The sequence below is a fragment of the Anabrus simplex genome, chromosome 5, assembly GCF_040414725.1.
Source record: "Anabrus simplex isolate iqAnaSimp1 chromosome 5, ASM4041472v1, whole genome shotgun sequence".
Lineage (NCBI taxonomy): Eukaryota > Metazoa > Arthropoda > Insecta > Orthoptera > Tettigoniidae > Anabrus > Anabrus simplex.
The window spans coordinates 3,791,931-3,815,433 of record NC_090269.1 but is presented as its reverse complement, the minus strand read 5'-3'; the positions used below and the strand labels follow the sequence as shown (position 1 = coordinate 3,815,433).

The window sequence follows — 23,503 nt, the reverse complement described above, 5'->3', positions numbered from 1 at the left end:
AGCAACTGAAAAAATAAAAATCACAGACAATCTTGAAGACTTAGTACACAACCTTAAACAAATTGCAGAAGACCTAGCTCCAATTAAACCACGTAAAAAACACCAATGGTGGAACAGTGAATGTGATGAAACAGTGGAGAAAAGACATCAGGCATGGCTATTACATCAGTCCCAAAAGACAGAAATATCCTATCAAAAGCTAGTAAAACAGAGAAAAGAAACTACCCAAGTCTTAAGAAGAATAAAAAGACAACATCATAAGGACACCCTGCAGTTAATTGAAGAACAGTTCAGTAAAACTAAATCAAGGGACTACTACAAAACCTTCAGAAAGCAGCTCCAAAAATATGAACCCCCGACCCTACTGATGAAGGATGAAGATGGTAAGCTGGCCCATAACAATAAAGACAATGCAGAAATTCTGGCTAAACATTTCAACAAGCTTTTAAATTGTGAGGAACCTACAGAACTCCTTCATTTGGACACCAACACCCCGATAAAAACATCACCAGAAAACATCAATCCCCCCACAATAAAGGAAGTCTACCAAGCTCTGAATAAATTAAAAAACTACAAAGCGCCAGGAGAAGATCAGACCTTTGCGGAAATCTGGAAATATGCAGGAACCTCAGCAAAAGTTGCCCTCCATCAACAACTTGTCTCTATCTGGATTAAAGAAGAACTACCAGAACACTGGACAACAGCCCTCATTCATCCTCTGCACAAAAAAGGGGACAAAACCGACCCTAATAACTACAGGGGAATCTCTCTCCTAGACATAACATACAAAATATTTTCAATAATCATCCTTAATAGGATAAGTTTACAACTTGAGAAAGAACTAGGAGAATATCAAGGAGGTTTCAGACCCTGGAGGAGCTGTCCTGATCAGATCATGAGTCTTAAGTTGATAATGGACTATAACAGGAGAAGAAACAGAGATATGGTGATAACATTTGTAGATTTCAAGAAAGCTTATGATTGCATCCATAGAGAATCTCTGTTTAAAATTTTAAGGCACCTTGGACTACACCCCAAATTAATAAACATGATAAAATTGACTCTCACCAATACCAAGTCAAAAGTGAAGTTTAGGGGGGAAACATCAGAGACATTTGAAATTAAAACTGGACTACGGCAGGGAGATGGGCTCTCACCACTATTATTTAACTGTGCTCTAGAAATGGTAATGAGGGAATGGTTTAGAAAATGTCCCCCCAAAATAAAGATTGGCCGAAAAATCAAAACAAATTGCCTGGGTTTTGCTGACGATTTAGCATTTCTAGCAGTGGACATAAAAGAAGCAAAAACCCAGATATCAGAACTTCAAAACATTGCAAATAAAATTGGCCTCAAAATATCATTTGAAAAAACAGAAATTATGCCCCAAAAACCAACACAGCTAAAAGAAGTCACCATAAATGGTAATAAAATCAAAATAGTAACTCAGTTTAAATATCTTGGAGAAGTAATAACACATAACTTAAATGAAAAAATCTCAATCCAAGTAAGAACAAATAGATTAGCTAAAGCACAAAAATTAACATGGGATATCTACAAAAAGAAATGTCTATCAATAAATACAAAAATAAAACACTACAACACAGTTATAAAACCGGAAGCTACATATGCAGCAGAAACACTCTTTTACCTGAATAAACAATCAAAGACTGACAGACTTCAGAAAATTGAAAGGAGGATTGGAAGAACCTGTATCAACAAAAAATATCAGAAAGATGGACAGTGGCGGTTAATACCTAACAAAGTCGTGTACAAAGAGCTAGAACCCATTACAGATACTATGCGTAAGAGGAGACTGGGATTCTTTGGACATATCATGAGGATGCAGGACTCGAGACTACTGAAACAACTAGTACAACACAATCTCGTCTCAAAAAATACCACAACAGGATGTAAATGGATCAGAGAAGTAAGAGAGGATCTGAAGGAAATAGGCCTTACAACAGAAGACACCAAAAATAAGATAAAATTGAATACAAAACTCAAGAATACAAACCTCCGCTTTACCCTTACACAAAACAAACCAACAACACGCACATTTTCAACTGAGGAAAGGGCACGAAGATCGGAGCGTCTGAAGAAGTACTGGGAGGACCGCAAAGCCCGAACAATCCCTTCAAAGAGACCTGAACGACGGACTGACTAAAGTGATCCTATGTGGTCATAAAAGAAGAAGAAGAAGAAATTAACTTACATTAATTAGGGACTAGTTTCAGCCGGGGCTGGCCATCTTCAGCCTTAATGTAAAACATGTAATAACTAAACAAATGTACATGCACACAATTGACATAAAACAAATGAAACAAATATATACAAATTGACAGTAAAAACTGGGATGAAATTATGATTAAATTTGAAAGTAAACTAGGTTCTAACATCTTGAGTATGCTCATCATCGAGACTATTTCAAGTGTTAATTTATATACACAGAACTGTTAGTTCTGATACTGCTAATCATTAATTAATTAATAGAATTTTTAATAGTCTCGATGATGAGCATACTGATGATGTTAGGAACTAATTTATTTTCAAATTTAATCATAATTTTATCCCAGTTTTTAATGTCAATTTGTATATATTTGTTTTATATCAGTTGTGTGCTTGTACATTTGTTTAATTATTAGATGTTTTACATTAAGGCTGAAGATGGCCAGCCCTGGCCGAAACTAGTCCCTAATTAATGTAATTTATAATACTGCATATTATTGTATTGAAAGGTGGACCATTACTACATTACTACATTAATTTAATAATTATAATGTACTAATTGTATGTAGCATGACCTAATAGGTTGAAAGTCGGTTTCTATTACAACGTGGTCGTGAAAATTCAATATTCATCAAGAAAAGAATTGTTTAAAAACTGCATTACTTTTTTCCTATATCAAAACTGTACTTATTAAAAAAAAATGCCTCCTAAAAGAGAGGGCATGTAAGTCTCAGGTAAGACCACAATTAGAGTATGGCACCCTCACGAGGACTACTTGTTACGAGAACTGGAAAAGTTCCTAACGAAAGCAGCTTGATTTGTTCTGGGGATTTCCAACAAACAAGTAGTGTTGCAAACTTTGGACTGGGAAGACTTGGAGTTTAGGTGATGAGATGCAAAACTAAGTGGTCTGTGAAGAATTTAAAGGCCTTTGAGAGTCCACCTAGTCAATACAAAATACATTTTATTTATTTGTTTATTAACTCACATTAACACAGGGGACAAGTTTCATCCTGAACTCCAGGACATCTTCAGCTGTAGCCTGATTAGAGATAAAAATCAACAAATTTAACAAAGAAAGGAAAAAATGCAATAGGTACAATAAAATTATATATGTCCACTAAAAAACAGGTCAGATTTAAAATGAGTATATTTTTGTTTAAGAAAGTTCTTCCAAAATCTTGTAGTTTAAAGAGAGTAAAAACACATTGCATAGTGCTTGTTGCATTAAAAATTCTTCATGCTAAAATGGAGGTGAAGTTTTAACTATATGGGAGAGAGGGGACCTCTCAAAGGCAAGGCTTGCAGCAAAAAGATGCCAAATGCGGCATGTACGAGCTGCTTTTGCAGTTCTTGTATCAAGTGGTCCTGGTGGGGGTCCCGTATGTCAGTGGAGAGATGGCGTGGAATGAAATTAGTAGAGGAGAGGAGCTTTTAAAAGTAAGAAGGATAAAGTTGAAATTCAAGACGAGAAAGGCAAATATTAATAAAATGTTATCTGCTTTATGCCCCTCTAACTACTTTTATGGTGACGCTGAGGTGCTGAAATTTAGTCCTGCAGGAGTTCTTTTATGTGCCAGTAAATCTACCAACCTGAGGCTGACGTATTTGAGCACCTTCAAATACCACCGGACTGAGCCGGGATCGAACCTGCCAAGTTGGGGTCAGAAGACCAGTGCCTCAACCGTCTGAGCCACTCAGCCCGGCTGATGAGTATATAGGATGAGGAGTAAAGGATTGGAATAAATAATAAAGGGAAATGTTTGATAAATCTCCAAGTTCTCTGAAAATATGTAAGAGTCTGCCACTTGAGCATCGGCCCTAAGTGGAGATCATTGATTGATTGACTGATTTTATTTTTGTATAATTTTTGCTACTCTTATTTTATTTCATCACTAGTTTCACTAAATTTTATGTCCAATTTTCAGCAACAAAAGCTAAACCAAAAGATAGTTCATAGCACATTTGCAGCAAAACATTTAATTTTTACATACAGTATTTGCAAGAAACATGAGAGTTATGTTTCAGTAAATCTTTGAATAGTAGTGGTAGTAGTTTTGTTGAAATCACATATTACATATTTCAGAGCGAGGATATTTGGAAAAATGTTATCCTGCAACTTTAACAATTAGGGCCCAGCCTATTACTGAATATTACACATCAGTCCCTAAAAGACAGAGATGCCATGAGTTCCATATGATTGGGAGTCAGACTTTTTTCCTGTCTGATGTTATATTACAATACTGTACATTTACATTACTGCATTACTGACTGGGATCCATAAAGGCTTCTCTGCATCTTCCACAAATTGCCCATATCCTGATTCGAGGAAAAGAATAGCAATAACATCAATATCTTGACCTGCTGTACATGAGCTTACTGAAAATCCACTGCCTGTTTCCAGTCATTTGACCAGGCAGGAATGGAATGAATGAAGCCCCTTCTAGCAGTGTGGATGGGAATTGTTCCAGCTGCTCGCACTCCTCTGGGGCAATGATCAGTGAATGATTAATGAAATGAAATGATATTGGAGAGTGTTGCTGGAATGAAAGATGACAGAGAAAACTGGTGTACCCAGAAAAAACCTGTCCCGCCTCTGCTTTGTCCAGCACAAATCTCACATGGAGTGACCGGGATTTGAACCACAGAACCCAGTTGTGAGAGGGCATCGTACTGACCCCTGAGCCATGGAGGCAATACATGAACTTACTACTACTGCTACAAAATGTTTTCATTCCTCCCCTGAAGGGGAAGGTGGGCCTCCTAGACAGTGCCTCCGTCTGTTAGGCCAGAGACTTGTATCGGAGAAAGAGATACTAGGAACTGTCCCGGCATGAACTTCTGATGTTGAAAGTGTTGTAAGATGGGGCTTTGCTTTATTATCTGGAGACTTAATCATTTGCTAAACCACATTTCATTATGCTTCTTGCATCAAAGAGTGATTACACATAATTTCATCAAATATTTAATGATTTCACTTAAAGGTAAATAGTTTTGGTTTTGAGCCAAATTTGTAAAATTTTGCAAAAATTTTGCGAGTTTGTGCTTTGTGAAAAAAAGAGATGCCTCCATCTATGTGAAATGTTGTGCATTTGGAATACAGTATACAAAGCCCACAGTTATCTATGTGGCAAGGACTACTTCTTAGATACTATAATGTATAAATTCATTTAATGTAGCCTGCAAAGGAGACAAGGCGATGATGGTTAGACAATTAGAGGTATAGAACTAAACACGGCTATAGACTTAGAAGATTGTAGAGGCTTTCAATTAATTCAGAGTCTTGCAGACTAAATGTTGAAATGCTTAACAGTGTATAATGCAGAAATATGTGTGGTGTACAATATTAAGTGTGACATTTACCTACAAATTGTTATTTATAATTACAGGTCTAAATTGGCTGTGCTGAACAATAGACATGCTTATTTTCTGCTGGTAGACGATGGCACAACTGGGCGATATGGAGCCGAGATAATTCTCAGAAGAAAGTTGGAAAAATATATTTCCAATCAAAGACTGCATCCAGGTATGCAAGCACCTTAACTCCATTTTCTGTCCAGCTCTATTGTATACATTTTCTGCCGTGATGGCAGAAGTAACAGTACGTATTATCGGCACACTTTGTAGCGATAGATTTGTGTATGGGAGTGAGGAGTAAGGAGGGAGCTCTCCTGGTTCTGGTAATACTGCCAACTGAATGGAAATGAAATCTGAATTGAATCGATAATATGATCGATTGATATGAATTTTCTAAACCTTTATTATCTTAAGCCAACAACTGTGTCACATACACATTATATAACATTATATAACATTTCTCGATGCGAATCTTGTCCCTAGCATGAATTCTATAGTTTGGCTTTGCTGTGTAAAACAACAACAGTACTAGTATGTTAAGTGTACGCCAGATGTCGCACAGTGATGCATAAGCGATTCATAGTTTGTGTTCAAATGTTGCCAATACAAATCTCGAAGATTGCCAAGATCTAGCGATTCAGCACTAGGGTGTAAATCTATCACTAAAAAGTGTGCCGATAATACTAGTTCTATGTTGTGATATGTCTGAGAAAGTATTTTGTCTTTCATCTTCATAAGTAATAAATCGCAGTAGAAGTAACTAGTTGTTGTGCACAGCTTTCAGTAGCAAAGCTGTGACAAATCTTTATTCACCGTACAGCCTCTAGAAGAGCTAAAGTAGCTCCTGCTGAAGGTGAAACAGGGAAGTACAAAGGCTAGACTAACGTTGAATATCAAGAAAATGAAAATCATTGCACTTCCTGGATATAGAGGAAGAAACAATGGAGGTGTACTTAGGCTTGAAGATCACTGCTGACAGTGACTGCAGCCATGAAATTGAAAGACGCTTGCTCCTAGGGAAAACGGCAATGGCCACAGCAAGTTTCCAAGAATAGAGATATAAAGATCCATGTAGTAAAGGCTATGGTGTTACCAGTAGAAGTGAGACCAAGACAACAAGAAAGGCTGAATGTTGAAGAATAGACACATTCAAACTTAGGCTGCTTGTTAGGACAAATACTGAAACAAAAACTGGAGTCATATTGTAAGAAGACATGATTCAGTGTTAGGGAAGACTGGTGTTAAAAGAAGAAGAGCGCAAAACACACGAGGAGGATCGATGGCATCAATGAAGTTACATGTCTCAATCTGCAAAGTCTTCGGGAAATAGTGCAGGACGGAAGGAAGTGGTGCTATGGGGTCACATATGGTCGGAACTGACTAAATGCCAACACTCATAACGAAACTATGCACAGATAGCAGCAAATTGTCTGCTCTATTCAGCAAAATAATACTACAGCTGTAAGGATCAGTATTAGCCCGCGGGAGTAAACCATTCAACACTCCGGTTCAGTTCTACCACAGTGCAAAAGGAAACTGTCACATAGCTTGCTCAGCTGGGGGCAGCGGTACAGGATGAACTCAAAGACTGACGTAACCCGTGCAGGAAGTCGAGCCAATGGGAAGGCGAATCTACTGGACCTTATTGCAGTAGGTCTCACCCAGTGCTACGACACGTAACAGTGCGGGTTATGGGAAACAAGGTTTATTATATCCGTAACAACGCATGTTGTTTTGATTACACTAATATTAAGGAAGTCACTAGCAATTCATGCCTTCCTCTGTACTTGCCCTGTCTGATATAAAAACGTTTGTCTGGTTAATACGCAAACAGATGATTTTATAAATATAGCAAGTTGCAAGCGAGGATAGGAACAGATGCATTGATAAGAATGATGACAGGTCAGTTTGAGAAGAAGAAGAAGCAACAGAGGGAAGACAGAAGAACAAACATGAAATCACTAATGGACAGGGATATGTTCACTATCAAAATTTGTTATTCTGTCATATTTGTTTCATGTAACTCAAAGGCAAATACTAAGGATTTTTTAATTCTGAAATAGAATTTTCATTAAGATTGCTAACATTTCTGTAATAACCCTCACTGTTGCCTTTTAACATAATTTGTTTTGAATTGGATATTCAACCAGAACAGGTCATCTCTCATCGTGTTTAAGAATCTTCCCCACTGGTGTTCTTGTATTTAACCTAACACTGTACTTTATCATCAAGTATATATGATCACCAATGATTTTCACTGAAAACATTTGAGAAAGGAAGACACTAAAAATGGAAATTACAAATAGTGGCTGGTTCAGAACTTTTCTGTTAGAGTAGAACAAGATATTCTACTTCAAAATATGTTGGAAACCGCTCCAGATGATGATGTGTGTATATCTTATGAGAGTAGGTTCTGGCTAAATTTAGTGTCACAAAAGTCCAGTCGACCTTGAGGTGATCTCCCTGTCAGTAAGAAACACACTCCTTGTGACTGTACCTCGCACTGCCTCAGGTAGGTCCACTAACTAGGTTTGTTCTTTATTATACACCAATAACTGCTGTTAAACTGGAAAACTCTTTTAAAGGAGCTCTTTTACTTCAGGAACCAAATACATGCAAGAGATTAGACACAGAACACAGTTAAAATAAACTATTCATAATAATCGCAACTGTCTGTTATTTTTGAAAGTTTGCTAGCAGACCTAGCAGATTTCAAAGCTTGCAAGTGTCCTCAAAACAAATAAAATATTGAGGGGAGTCCACCTGTTCAGTGCTAACACTTACAATTGATTGGTATTGAAAATGTGGATGCACCTCAATATTTGATGTATTTCACAAATTCTTTAACAATACGGGCTCTAAATATGAAGTTTTCTTGAAAGTTTCTCCAGATTTCTTCTGCCTTGAAGAAGAATCAGTGCTTCAAATAATGAAATCCTTTTGTTTTGGCAGTCTGAAAACTGCCTAATGCTAGGTATTTAATTGTATCACAGCATGATTATAGAGCAACATAATTTATTTTTATGCATATCATGTCAGAAGCAGAGTTGCATATATATATATATATATATATATAAAGATATACAAAAAATATTTATAGAAAGGATGAAAAGAAATAAAAATATACTGTTCATATTGTGGTTCACCAGAAATTCCCAATGTCGAGTGCGTTCCTTGTCACCTCAAGCAGCTGCTTCTCAGTACATGTGGCAGGACAAAGATGGGCTGTAGTTTGCACTTCACCACAGTCACACAAAACAGAATCTTCCAAATATCCCTCTTGTGCATATTGGTCTTGTACCTAGTAACACCCAAGCACAGCCTATTTGGAGATCTCCGAGTCATCCAGTACTCCATATGTCCACCTGGTGATTCTTCGCTAGGTGTTTTCGACTCTTCAAGATGCTCAACCCTAGCTCGCCACAAAGTGAGTCTTGCTTGTTGCGTTCCCTCAAGTTCCTGTGTGGTCTTCCAGAAACATTTGAGTGAACTTAACCGAACGATGGTGCTAGTTGGAGCTTGGAAGTTTAATGATGTGGTCTTCTCCTTGCGGGCTGCTACCTCATATCGGACAACAGGAGGTGCGATGCCAGCAAGATAGTACAATTTTTCTTGCAGTGTAGGCCTTGGACAGCCTGTGATGATGCAACACGTTTCATTAATTGCCACATCTCCTTGTTTGGAGATCTGTACCATACTGGGCAAGCATACTCTGCTGCCGAGTAACATAATGCTAGTGCCGAGGTTCTCGCTGTGCTTGCCAGGTTGTTCCAGTCAGCTTCTGTACCACATTATTCCTGCCAGCCACTTTGTTCTTGGTGTTCAGGTGATGTTTTCTATAAGAAAGTGTGCCAGCTGGATCCTTCCCCATGTGATGTTCAGGTATCTAGCAGCCTATTTACTCTTCAAACATAATTATTATAAACACTTATAACTCTGTTGGTGTTTCTATCCAAGATAGAATTTTGAATCTTTCTGATTTTCTGGCCATATGCCAGCTTCCTCTCCTCTGTCCACTTCGGTCTGGTGGTGCCTGTGTTCTTCTTGCTGGCGAGGAATCTTTGAATCAGTTCTCGTCGTCGTCATTGTCATCATCGGCTGCAACTCGTATCTGAATAAATATATTCTTCAGCAGTTTACATTTTCACGCTCACAATGCTTTGTGAATATGTTTCATATGACTTAGTAACCCAATCTTAGCATGAAACATACGTCCACACAGATCACATGGAATTGTTGGGGCTGGGTGGGTATGAGCTTGATGGAGTTTCCGTGCTTGTTGTTCCTCTTCAAACACCGTAACTGATGTAGAAAGAGTATGGTGTACGATTCTCAGTAAGCATATCCCAGGTGTGGGTGTTAATTCTAGCTCTTTTCATAGTATGCTGATTCTTGAAACGCCTCAAAGGGGCTCCATGTAGTCTTGTGCCAGAGCAGAGTTCACCATACAGCAGTTGACAAGGAAGCCTGATTTCACTCGTGCGACTAACATGCCCTATCCATCTGAGATGGTGGCCAATGATGATAGTCTCAATGCTTTCTCAAGAACTACAAGGTTGTTGACACGGTCTTCCCATTTGATGTTCAAGATGGAAGCGCTCTAGCTTTTTGATATCCTGACGGTAGAGTGTCCAAGTTTCACAGCAGTGTTGATATGACAACAGCATGGTAAACTATGATCTTGGTATGCATTGTAAGGTCCTTATTCAATTCTAAACATAGTATCAGATATAGCAGTTGAGGCTTTCATGGCTGGCATTAGAAATTGTGTCGGTGTTTTTCGGTCTTGTAGACCGTGGTCCAGGAGCAGGTGATGGTCCTGACATTTCACCGAAGAATGTGTTTGGCATTTTCAAGGGTTCCGGCTGACTTCAATAGAAGCAAAGCTCTCATTGGAATGAAGGGTTGTTGAAATTCCACCTCATTATGTAGTGCAGGCTATGGAGTGCTGCTCTCCTGTTGGTCCGTCATGCTGGGGGGAGGGGGGGGGGTGCCAAGCAAAGCTCTCAGTGGAATGAATTGGTGTTGAAATTCCACCTCATTATGTAGTGCAGGCTATGGAGTGCTGCTCTCCTATTGGTCCGTCCTGCTGGGGGGGAGGGTCGCTGAATGGTTGTTCTTTGACCAATGGTTGAAGCAATAAGGATCCCAATGTACAATGACCTGCCTTGGCTGAGACAGGCAACTGATCACCCGTTGCTTTTTGTTCTGCTTCGGCCATCATGTCCTTCCAGATTTAAGGCTTTCAGGACTGGAAACCAGGCTTTGTTTACTCGTTCAGATTCCTCCTTACAGTTGAAGCTGTTGGTGTGCTTCAGAATTTCAACAGCTTCCCTTTGTAGCCGTCGTGATACGACACAGTAGTTGACAGTCTGCTAGCAGCGACTGATGATCTATCTGCTTGCCCCAGCCGGCTATGTCTGTTGTGCTCCTTCAATCATGTGGCAATGCTGCGTTTTGTAGTGCCTGAGTACACCTGGCCGCAGCTGCACGGGATCTTGTAGACGCGTGCTGTGGAGAGAGGGTGGTGCTTGTCTTTAGCAGACCTAACTAGTTCCTGGATTTTCTTCGTTGGCCTATAAATGGTTTTCACCCAGGGGACTCCAGTAGTCTCCCTGTTCTGTCATTTTTTTTTCAATATATGGCAGAAAGGCTTTAGCTGGTCCTCTTCTTTCTCCCTGGTTGTTGGACATCTGGGATGGATTTCTTTATGGCTGTACCTGTTAGTGAGTAGAATACATTTCTTTCCACACCAAGACTGAAGGTCTGTCAAGATGCTTGCCCTCCTGAGAAAGAAAGAAGTTTGTCAGGCCTGAAAAGAAGAGGGGTAGAATCCGTTGTCACGTTCATGTCTTCTTCCCACACTGAACTGTCACTGAACTTCTTTCTATACTTTACTGTTTTTAAAACCTCAGTATCATACCATTTGTAATATTGTATTTGCTCACGTAATTTGCCCCCCGCCCTTTTTTTTTAATACTATTTCCGACCTCAAAAATGAGGAGGGAAATCGTCGTCTTTTAATGTCACGCGAGGTTTTTCTGCAGAGAGGACCCAGATACGTGAAATAAATTAGAGTACTGTATTATTGCAGGCAATTTGAGTTATGCATCATAACTACTGTTTTTCTTTCAGATCACGTCACTGACAAACGCATCGCACAACAATTCACACGTAAGAATACTGTTGAAAGTGATTACTGTACACGTGTGAGTCACAGCTGAGTTATGGCTAGCAGTGAAAGGTGTGTTCTGGCCCCGGGCGCTGGAATGTCCCTCTTCTCCTAGCATGGGAAACATGAACTGGAATTTCCAAACTTGTTCCCGATTTCCATACATCGGCATGAATCACGAAGATGAGATAAGTCTGTGGTTGATAAACTTAACCGTAATAGGACAGTATGGTTGTTTGTTCCTGTATTGACTTGTCTGAATCTATTACAGAGCTATTTGTGCTGACATTACTGATGAAGGGAATAGATGATTTTTCCGAAACATGTATGGCAAAATAAATAGTTTACTATCATTATAAGGTGTATTGACAAGGCGGACTCAAGTAAAACTATTTTAAATAGTTCTGTAATAGATAAGTTCGTGCTTCGCAACTGGTGGAAACCGTAGAAAAAACAAGCGGGAAAATATGCGGTTTTTTCAACTTTTCGTTCTTAAAATCAGGGAGGAAAAATTACGCGAGGTGGTAAAATACGCGAGCAAATATAGTTGCAGTCTGATAGGTCCCAGTGAAGGGAGAATTTTATTTATTCTTACTTTCATGTTCCTTTCATGCATTGGGCCATGTATCCCATTATGGCTTTGCATTGTCACACCACCTCTTTATCGGGCGTCCTACAGATCTTTCTTCCATCTAAACAATTCAGGTAAATGAAAGATTACTAATATTGTTCACGATTTTATTAATCATAAGATAGCGGCTGTGAGCTTGCATCCGGGAGATAGTAGGTTCGAATCCCACTATCGGCAGCTCTGAAAATGGTTTTCCATGGTTTCCCATTTTCACACCAGGCAAATGCTGGGGCTGTACCTTAATTAAGGCCACGGCAGCTTCCTTCCAACTCCTAGGCCTTTCCTATCCCATCGTCGCCATAAGACCTATCTGTGTCAGTGCGACGTAAAGCCACTAGCAAAAAAAATAAAATAAATAAAGAACATAAGATATGTACTTTGAAAAATTCAACTCCCTTAGGTTATAATACCCACCAGGAAAACTAGTAGAAAGAGCCAGCTGTTCTTCAAGCTGGCTCAGTCAACTAGAAAATGTTACGAATTTTAAGAGGCCATGTAAACCAAAACTATCATCTGTGACTGAATCAGATCAGTCACCAAATCAAACCATTGTCAAAGATAGATTAGTAAGTAGCCAAACTCAGGTATGTTATTCTCCTATTCATAAAATACCAGTACATGAAACATGAGGTCAGAAATCTCCACCAATAATGAGTGATACAAAAAGTAGTTGCCGAGAGGTGAATGGCATCCAAAAGAAGGATAGCAAGGGTAAATCTCTCAATTTATTGCAAGTGAATATCCAGTGCATTAGAAATAAGTTGTTAGAATTAGAACACTTTTGCCAAACCGAGAAAGTTGATGTGATTTGTGTGTCGGGGCATTGACTTTCTGAAAATCAAGTAGAATATTTTGTGCCCTGTGGATGTACTGTTGCAGATATGTTTTGTAGGAGTAAAAGAAAAATGGGCGAGCTGGGATCTTAGTTAGAGAGTGTTTTAAATTTGTAAAAAATTTATTTAAGTCAATATTGTGTGGAATTAGGGGGAGAATTTAGTTGTGTGAAGCTGGTTGATCAGAATTTGATAATTGTTAGTTTGTATAGATCTCCAAATGCCAATGCTTATGTATTTCTTAAGAATTTTGAATTAGTAATGGAAAAATTTTGAAGTTTAAGGCCAAAGCTGCTGTTTGTGGGGATTTTAACATAGAGATGGCATATTCAGATGGGCAGATTCCTTCCTACTCCTAGCCCTTTCCTATTCCATCATTGCTGTAAGACGTAAAGCAAATTCTAAAAATAAAAAATAATAAAAATTTTATTGGTTTCCACTCAGTCTGGTTCTTTTTCAGTTTTACAGAAATGAGACTGGATTTGTATATATTTTTAATGATCTGTTGAAGAACATGATCTTTATTTAGAATTTGAAGCAATTTATATCTCTGTACTTTCTCAAAGCCTCTTTAAAGTTGACAAATGCAATGTGTATTTCTGAATTGAATTCTTTATGTTTTTCTATTAATATCTTCATAGTGAAGTATGCATCAGTGCAGGAGTACTTTTTTTTGGAAACCATGTTGTTTATTTCCCCATTTTATCTTCACAATGTCTCTGCAACTTTTGTTTAATGATATTTGCATACATTTTATAATTACTAATTAGGCCATATTACAAGAGTTGTATTATCTCGAAAGTTAATGTATTTTTATAATAATGTTTTCTTTGCAGGAACTCACTGCAGTATCCCTGTAGTGTGTCTGGTAATCGAAGGTGGTACCAATACCATAAGAGCCGTGCTGGAGTATGTCACAGACTCGCCACCGGTTCCTGTTGTTGTTTGTGACGGTTCGGGCAGAGCAGCTGATCTCCTGGCATTTACTCATAAGTGAGTTCTCACCTTCTCTTCTAGACTGTATGTAAGTTTCAGCTGAGGTTATGAGTATAAAAGCAGGCCAACCTCATTACTGGATTTAAATGAAAGTCAACATATAGAAAAATCCAGCCAAATTACTTCTGTCATATTCAATTATCAAACGTAAAAAGTAAGTGAAAATAGTGTATGAAGGCAATAGAAACATTTATCAAAAGTTATGTACATCACAGACAATAAGTTTTTAATATGAGCTTGACAAATTAATGATGGATAAAATGAATGTAACCTTTAAGCGTGACATTTCAAGTTCCCTGGCTACACCCGCAGTGTGCTTTATTTCTAGCCTACTCCCAATGTTAAGTGCAGTATCATGTGAACTTTGTTATAATTTCCAAACAAGCAGGTGTAAAATTATCAAAAAGCATGCAATAACAACAACACATTACATAATATTGTAAACGAGTTATAAACATATGGATATGGTAAACTCATTTTCCGTGGACAGCTGAACGTCAATACTAGGACTCTGTGTTATAGCCCTCCACAGGCATATTATCACAAATTACATCATCATTACTTTCACTGGAAATTATAGTGATCTCATCCTCTATATCGCTCACACATTGAATTATTTTCACTGCCTCTGATAAATGACTAAATTAGCTATTTCTGCAATACCAATAACTCCGTCAGGACCTACCGTGTTCACAAACAAACTTGAAATATGTGTGAAGAGTTCTAAAGAAATAAACAACTGTGAAAATACATGAAATATCTCAGCAAAAATAGTAAGCTGGGAGTGTAGCCTAAAGCTGCCTCTTGCTGCTATCTTTTGACAAAGCAAATAACTATTACGAAATCCATGTAGCAGGCATTTGTTAGACATGTGGGGAAAGTGTGTGGAGGAAAGGGAACAGGTTAGGGCAGATGTTGAGGAAAGTAGAAGAGAAGGAGGAGGGAAAGGAGGAGGGAAAGGAGGAGGTGGTAGTGTTTCACATTGGTACCAACAACGTAAGGCAAGCTGGTATAGGTATCAACATAGTTGGGGTATGTGGGATCTGGTAAATGCAGCACGGATGTGTAAGTAAGCGGAGATTGTTATCAGTGAAATACTGTGTAGGAGGGATACTGACTGGAGGGAGATTAGACATTTAAATGAGACTATGGAGTGGGTATTTGGGAAACTGAGAGTGAGATTTCTAAATCCTAATGGGCGGGTAGGAGACAGGGATCTGCGTTCAGATGGCCTTCACTTAAACCGCAGTGGTACATATAAGTTAAAAAATTTGTTTAGATTGGTTATAGGGAGATACATTCAGGGAAACAGGGTGGTCTAGGGAGCAGTGATAAGGGCACAGGGATCTGAAAGTCAACTAGGGATGACATAAAAATGTTAGTGTTGAACTATAGAAGTATTGTAAAGAAAAGAATAGAATTAAGTAACTTAATAGATGTATACTTACCAGATATTGAAATAGAAGTTGAATCATGGCTGAGAAATGATATAAAGGATACAGAAATTTTCTCATGGAACTGGAGTGAGTATTGTAGAGATAGGATAGGAACAGTAGGAGGGGGAGTATTCATTCTGGTGAAAGAACAATTTGTAAGCTACGAAAAGTTAAAGATTATTCAACGATATGAGCCGTTGCTCTTCTGCCATGGCGATTTATCTTAACACATCGTGTGAATGGATGGTTAAAGTTTTTTAATGATCATATTTCAATATGTATCCACAATAGTTTCGATTAGTATGTCTTTGCTTATATATCTGTGATTCATTTTATGGCTGATGATGACATTTTGTGTGTCCAAACCGGTCCCAAGTTGAATAAAAGTTATTAGTAACATCAACACGTAATTAGATATCTCATCTCTGATAGTTAAAGATGACAAACATGAAGTTCTAGGTGTAAAGCTCATCTCTAAAGATGTCTTTGGAGTGTACAGACCAGCACAGATGCTGATTCAGAATTATTTCATAAGATAATCAGCTATGTGGGAAACAATATGGAAAGGAACATGATTGTACCGGGTGATCTCAATTTACCAAATGTCATTTGGGAAAGTAATGCAAATGACAGATGGCAAATAAGTTAATATGGGAAGGGCAGTTGATTCAGAAAGTGATGGAACCAACTAGAGGGAAGAATATTCTGGATGTGGTGCTGGTAAAATCACATGAGCTTTATAGAGAAACCGAAGTAATAGATGGTATTAGTGATCACCAAGCTGTTTTTGTTGTAGTTAAAAATAAATGTGATAGAAAGGAGGGTATTAAAATTAGGACTATTGTGCAGTACCATAAGGCTGAAAAAAGAGGCTGCGGGAGTTTTTAAAAAGTAATTATGGTCGGTGGAAAACGGCAAATAAAAATGTAAACAGACTCTGGGATAGGTTTAGAACAATTGTTGAGGAATGTGTAAACAGGTTTGTACCTTTAAAGGTGCTAAGGAATGGTAAAGATCCACTATATTATAACAGAGAAGTAAAATGAAATGGCGTATGGCTTTTAGTGCCAGAAGTGTCCGAGGACAATTTAGGCTCGCCAGGTGCAGGTCTTTTGATTTGACGCCTGTAGGCAACCTTCGGGTCATGATGGGGATGAAATGGTGATGAAGATGATACATACACCCAGCCTCCGTGCCAGCAAATTTAAGCAATGACGGTTAAAATTCCAACTCTGCCAGGATTGGAATCTGGGACCCCTGTGACCAAAGGCCAGCACGCTAACCATTTAGCCATGGATCCGAAAAACAGAGAAGTAAAGAGACTAAGTAGGAGGTGCAGGTTGGAAAGAAATAGAGTTAGAAATGGCTGTCGAAGTAAGGAGAAATTAAAGGAACTTACTAGGAAATTGAATCTAGCAAAGAAGTCAGCTAAGGATAACATGATGGCAAGCATAATTGGTGGTCATACAAATTTTAGTGAAAAATGGAAGGGTATGTATAGGCACTTTAAGACAGAAACCGGTTCCAAGAAGGACATTCCAGGGATCATTAGTGAAAAAGGGGAGTGTGTATGCGAGGATCTTCAAAAGGCAGAAGTATTCAGTCAGTAGTATGTAAAGATTGTTGGTTACATTGATAATGGCCAGATAAAGAAGGTGACTAATACTGTGTAATAGATAAGAAAAATGTTCCACCGATCAATACATTTATTGTGGATGAATTATTACGCTAGTACCGGTTTCGACCTATCTTGGCCATCATCAGCTAGCACACAAATTTACAGTCATGGGTTAAATTACAAAGAAGTTACTTAAGAGCATCCGGATGTCTGATAAAAAATAGAAGTAAAATATATTGCAGTATGTTGCGTTAAAATAGCTCTGATTAAAAGTAGTGATGGTTAGAATAAACTAAAACCTATTGATTGAGCATGGACATGAGTACATAAACACATTAAAATATATATGCCACATCATAAGACATTAAAAATATAGCACATTAAACACATTAAAACATGGTATATTTTAAAAACGTCTATTAAAATTTGAGTTCATATTGCGTTGCATTCATTCTTCAATCCTCTTGTAGTTCTTGTGTTGATTAAGTTGAATATCGAGAATGTTCTATGGTTGATATACTTTGTATTAGTATGTTATCAGAACTCTTGTCAGTAAAATTTGAAAATTAAGTTGATGTAGCAAGATAGGTTTTAATATCAGAGTAGTTGGTGGTGACACTTGTCTAGTCTATGCACGTTATATGGACGATCTAGAGACGGCCATGTTGAGCAAGGGACCCAAACATAACTGGGGTAATGCATCATCCTATCAGAATATAATAAATGCCGTTACTGAAACAGAACTCGCTTTACAGAAAATTCCGTACGATATACGAGACGAAGTTAGACACGAAATCAGTAGAAAGATCCCGCAATATATCAATAATGTTCACAATAATAACCTAAACATGAATACCGCCAATAAATCGAACCTAAACAAACTCAAAAACAAAATAAAACAGAACAATCTACTAATAACAAAAGCCGACAAAGGCAACACTACGGTCATTATGGATAAGAATGAATACATAACTAAGACTAAAGAATGTTTCCAGGACAACACTTTTACAATTAAACACCGAGATCCTACCAATAATATACAAAGAAATTAAAAAAATCTACTCAAGAACACACACTTTATTCTCACCGAAACAGAATCTGCTAAACTTATAACTATGAACCCCCAATTACCATCCGCAAGGGCCTACCCTAAAATACACAAAGAAAATGTACCCATGAGACCGATTATAAATTATAAAGCCAGTCCAACCTATAAGTTATCACAATTCATTCAGAAATTTTTGAAAAAGCATTATTCATTTTTAGCAAACAAAACAATACAAAACTCAACAGATTTTTGCAATAGAACCAAAGAACTAAAGATTGAAAAACATCATACCCTTACTTCATTTGATATAACAAACATGTACCCTAACATTCCTATTAAACAAACAGTCAAAATAATTGAATCTAACCTAAAAAACCATAGTAACTTGAGCACCTTAGAAATAGAAGAATTCGTGATTCTGCTTAAATTCGCCTTAAACAATAACTACTTCAAATTTCATGATACCATATATCAGCAACAAGGATTGCCTATGGGATCTCCTGCTTCCGGAATATTAGCAGAAATATATATCGACTACCTAGAACACACGTCAATTAATAAAATAGATAATATATATTTTTGGTGTAGATTTGTCGACGATATCTTCGTAATTATAGATAATAGATTCACTGATGCAGATACTATACTAGATAAACTTAACAATTTAGACCCCCCCAAATGAAATTCACTAAAGAAACAGAAAATAACCGTACCTTGAATTACTTGGACTTAACAATAACCAGACATGACACTCACTTATCGTACAAGATCTATAGGAAACCCACACACACTTTAAATACCATAAAGAATGACTCCGTTCATCCCAACACACATAAAAAGGCAGCCTATTATAGTATGATACATAGAGCCTTCAATATCCCAATGACAATAGAAGATCGAAAGAATGAATTAAAAGTAATCCACGACATAGCCAAATACAATGGATACAGCAAAGAAATGGTCAACAAAATCATCCACAAAATAAAATCCCAATCTAAAACTAAATTAATCAAAACAGCCAAACCGAAAAAAGATTATGTTTTATTTACCTTCAACAACACCAGCATATATACTATAACTAATATCTTTAAGAAGCACAACCTGAAAATAGCATTCAAAACCACACACAACAGCACCAAGACTATACGCAACACCAAAACAGTCAATAATAATAATAATAAATACAACCAATCAGGTGTCTACCGCATCAAGTGTAACAACTGTGACACAAGCTACATTGGACGTACAGGTAGAAACTTCACCATCCGTTATAATGAACATGTAAATGCAGTAAAGCACAACCATTTCTCATCAATAGGCCAACATGTAGAAGAATCTAAGCACAACTTCACAGACATCAATAATGACATGATGATATTAAACATAAACTCTAAGGGCCCCCTGCTCAACATAACCGAAGATTTCTATATTACTTTGGATCAATACGCTAACCCCAATCATAACATTAACGACATTACAGAGAAAACCAGTATCATTTTTGACAAAGTCATTCCTGCAATAAAAAACGACTATCTCAAATTAGTAAACACACGTCATAACAAACCGACGAATCACAAACCGAACCCCGCCCCTACCTTCACAATAGCCACTCCTCCATCCCCTCCACCAACATCCATCCACACAGCTCACATGAGCCCCAGACGTACTCGCAGCAGAGCACAACAAATATCCAAACAAATCGGTACACAACCTCCACAGCAACAACAGTAAGTACCTTTTTTCACTTCACACATACACCCAGGCATTCCTTCATATATACGCTATACTCATATTAGCTTTTCTTTACAGATTACGACCATATAACGTGCATAGACTAGAGAAGTGTCACCACCAACTACTCTGATATTAAAACCTATCTTGCTACATCAACTTAATTTTCAAATTTTACTGACAAGAGTTCTGATAACATACTAATACAAAGTATATCAACCATAGAACATTCTCGATATTCAACTTAATCAACACAAGAACTACAAGAGGATTGAAGAATGAATGCAACGCAATATGAACTCAAATTTTAATAGACGTTTTTAAAATATACCATGTTTTAATGTGTTTAATGTGCTATATTTTTAATGTCTTATGATGTGGCATATATATTTTAATGTGTTTATGTACTCATGTCCATGCTCAATCAATAGGTTTTAGTTTATTCTAACCATCACTACTTTTAATCAGAGCTATTTTAACGCAACATACTGCAATATATTTTACTTCTATTTTTTATCAGACATCCGGATGCTCTTAAGTAACTTCTTTGTAATTTAACCCATGACTGTAAATTTGTGTGCTAGCTGATGATGGCCAAGATAGGTCGAAACCGGTACTAGTGTAATAATTCATCCACAATAAATGTATTGATCGGTGGAACATTTTTCTTATCTATTACATTGAATCCAATCAATACGGAATATGAAACTTATAAATAATAATAAGGTGACTAATACTAGCGAAGTGTTAAAATTTACCTATGATAACAATGACATTTACATTTGATTTATTCTGGGTGATTTCTGACAAAAGAGTAGCATTACAAAAATTTTGCAATGTTTGGGCTGGGAAGACTTGGGAGAAAGGAGACGAGCTGCTCGACTAAGTGGTATGTTCTGAGCTGTCAGTGGATACATGGCGTGGAATGACATCAGTAGATGAATAAGTTTGAGTGGTGTCTTTAAAAGTAGGAAAGATCAGAATACGAAGATACAGTTGGAATTCAAGAGGACAAATTGGGGCAAATATTTGTTTATTGGAAAGAAAGTTAGGGATTGGAAAAACTTACCAAGGGAGATGTTCATTAAATTTCCAATTTCTTTGCAATCATTTAAGAAAAGACTAGGAAAACAACAGATAGGGAATCTGCTACCTGGGCGACTGCCCGAAATACAGATCAGTAGTGATTGATTGATTTCTTTCTTTCTTTCTTTCTTTCTTTCTTTCTTTTTTCTTTCAAATCCTATGGCATACCATTGTGGTGTACATGGTGTGACTGTAACAGACCACTTGGTGCACCATTGCACCGTACATGCGGAGGGGATTAAGGTATGTAAAATACATAGTACAATTCTTTCAAAGTGTAGTCCATAGCACTTACCAGTTCTTCATTGTTTTGATGTTGTTCAACAGGTTGATGTTCTATGGGTAAATACTGTATCTGAGATCAATGCTTTGACAGGATGTTGTTACAGAGCATTCTAGCACAAAGAAGCTCAAAGCACTCAGGCTGTAAAAAAGAGCAGGGTTGATTATGCCTATGAATATGGCTATGAACAACAAATGGCAGCAATCAGCCAATTTGAACCAAAAAATGTGTTGATCCATTTTTGCGAGCTTTGAGTTGCTATGAGTGTTCTGCTACTACTGTTTTTGCAGAGACACATTTAAATAAAGTATTCTTAAAATAAAAGATATAGGTCTTAACCCTAGAACTGGCAATGTTAAATTTTGTTGTGGCAGCCATATTTGGCAGCTTTTACTGTGCTAACTAAAATATAATGTATTCACAAGGTATGAAATAAGCTACAAATATTTCTATATCTATGTAAAGCTAATACACTGATGATCTTGACACGAAATCACATAGATGTTCTGACTAGAAAAATGTTTAGTCAGTTCAAAAAGTGTATTCCTAAATTCCTATGGATGAAGAACCTAGTAGACTGGTATGGGTTGGACACGATGTCTCTGTTCCGTGTCACTGCATCCAAATTCAGGATCACCATGTTGACTGCCAACCTTTGCTAGAAGATAGCACATTAAGAAGAAGAGTTCCTAAATTTATAATAATTTTTGACCAAATGTATACAAAAGTTAAACATGTCATAAACTGACTCAGATATACAGATTAATTATCAATAATTTATTTGTAATGCATTTAAAATTAATTCATGACTGAGAGGCATATTCTTGAAAACATTAGGAAAAATTGCTCAGGATCTTCGACCTCGTTGTTGAGTAAGTTTCTTGTATGGCAGGCTTGTCCTCACTTTTACTTTCCTACATTTAATGTAAAGAAACAGCTGATTCACATTCCGAATCTGACTCAGAATCTGTTGGTTCTTTCTCACTATCCTCAAAGTAGATCTGTCACTTTAATCTTTCAACAAATTTTGCACTACTTCATCATTTATCTACCATAATAAAGGTGCCATATTAAAAACACACCAAGAGCGCCCAAACACGGGGGCTGTCAGCTCTCAGGGAAAGGCAAAAATCTAATGTAATCAGGTGTTTTCCTTTCAAGAAAATGATTTAAAAGTCAGCATTAGGTAGAGGTGGTAGTACCGTCTCCCACCAACAGGCAGGGTATACCGTGGATTATTCTACCGCAGAATACAAGTCTCCATTTATCTTCTAAAATACCAAAAACACTACATACCCCCAAGTCTAGGCCTCCCTACAAACTGTCATATAGGCACCCATGACAAACACTGTTCTAAAAATGTATATTATTAATCAAATAACAATATACACAAAATTAATAACTCACTCTGAATGGGAAACTACAAAATAAAATGAAGTAGAATAGCAAAACCAAGTGCGTGAGGTTTTTGTTTGTTTTGTTGGGGTCAGAACCGTCTGAGCCACGCAGCCCGGCTTTCCGAAATTTAACTAGGTGTGAGAAAATATAAACTATCCTCTGAAATCAGTGATGTACTCTGCCAAATCTTGAAGTGTATTATATTATTATTTAATTTCAGTATCATCATCTTCATCCGTGTCTATGCAACCAGCTCCTCGTTTCATTTCATAATAAGAACCATATGAAGACACTTTGCCAAGTCTTGAAGGATTTTTTTTCCTCAGTCGTCCTCGGCCTTTCTTCCCCGTGTTTTTCCCTTCCAGCAGATTGGTAAGAAAGGTATTATGTCGCAAGATGTGGCCAGTGAATTTCAGTATATAACATTAAAATTCACCCTTTATTTCTAACAAGTTAACAACTGCTATCGGCCACATTATTTACGTATTTATTACAAAAAAGTGTTATCCTCTTTCATTTTGAATTCTCTTTTAGAGAACAGCAGTCGACGGGTATTACTAATCAACTCCAACATCGCCTTCGAATGTCGACGAGAGAGCTCGCTAGTGGACAACACGGTACTGAAGAGGATCGATAGCATTTTGTGGCAAATGTTTCAGTTTTCTTATTCAAACAGCGTCACCTA

At 37.4% G+C, this 23,503-nt stretch overlaps 1 protein-coding gene across 2 annotated transcripts in view; it reads left to right on the top strand.

Annotated features, from left to right (window-relative positions):
- The window catches only part of Trpm (transient receptor potential cation channel, subfamily M), an 819,353-nt gene that overhangs the window by 558,507 nt on the left and 237,343 nt on the right, over positions 1-23,503 (top strand). For both annotated transcript variants that reach the window (XM_067146725.2, XM_067146726.2), the window contains exons 6-7: positions 5,619-5,755; positions 14,059-14,215. In XM_067146725.2, coding sequence (XP_067002826.1) covers positions 5,619-5,755; positions 14,059-14,215 — 294 coding nt within the window. The remainder of the gene's footprint in view (positions 1-5,618; positions 5,756-14,058; positions 14,216-23,503) is intronic.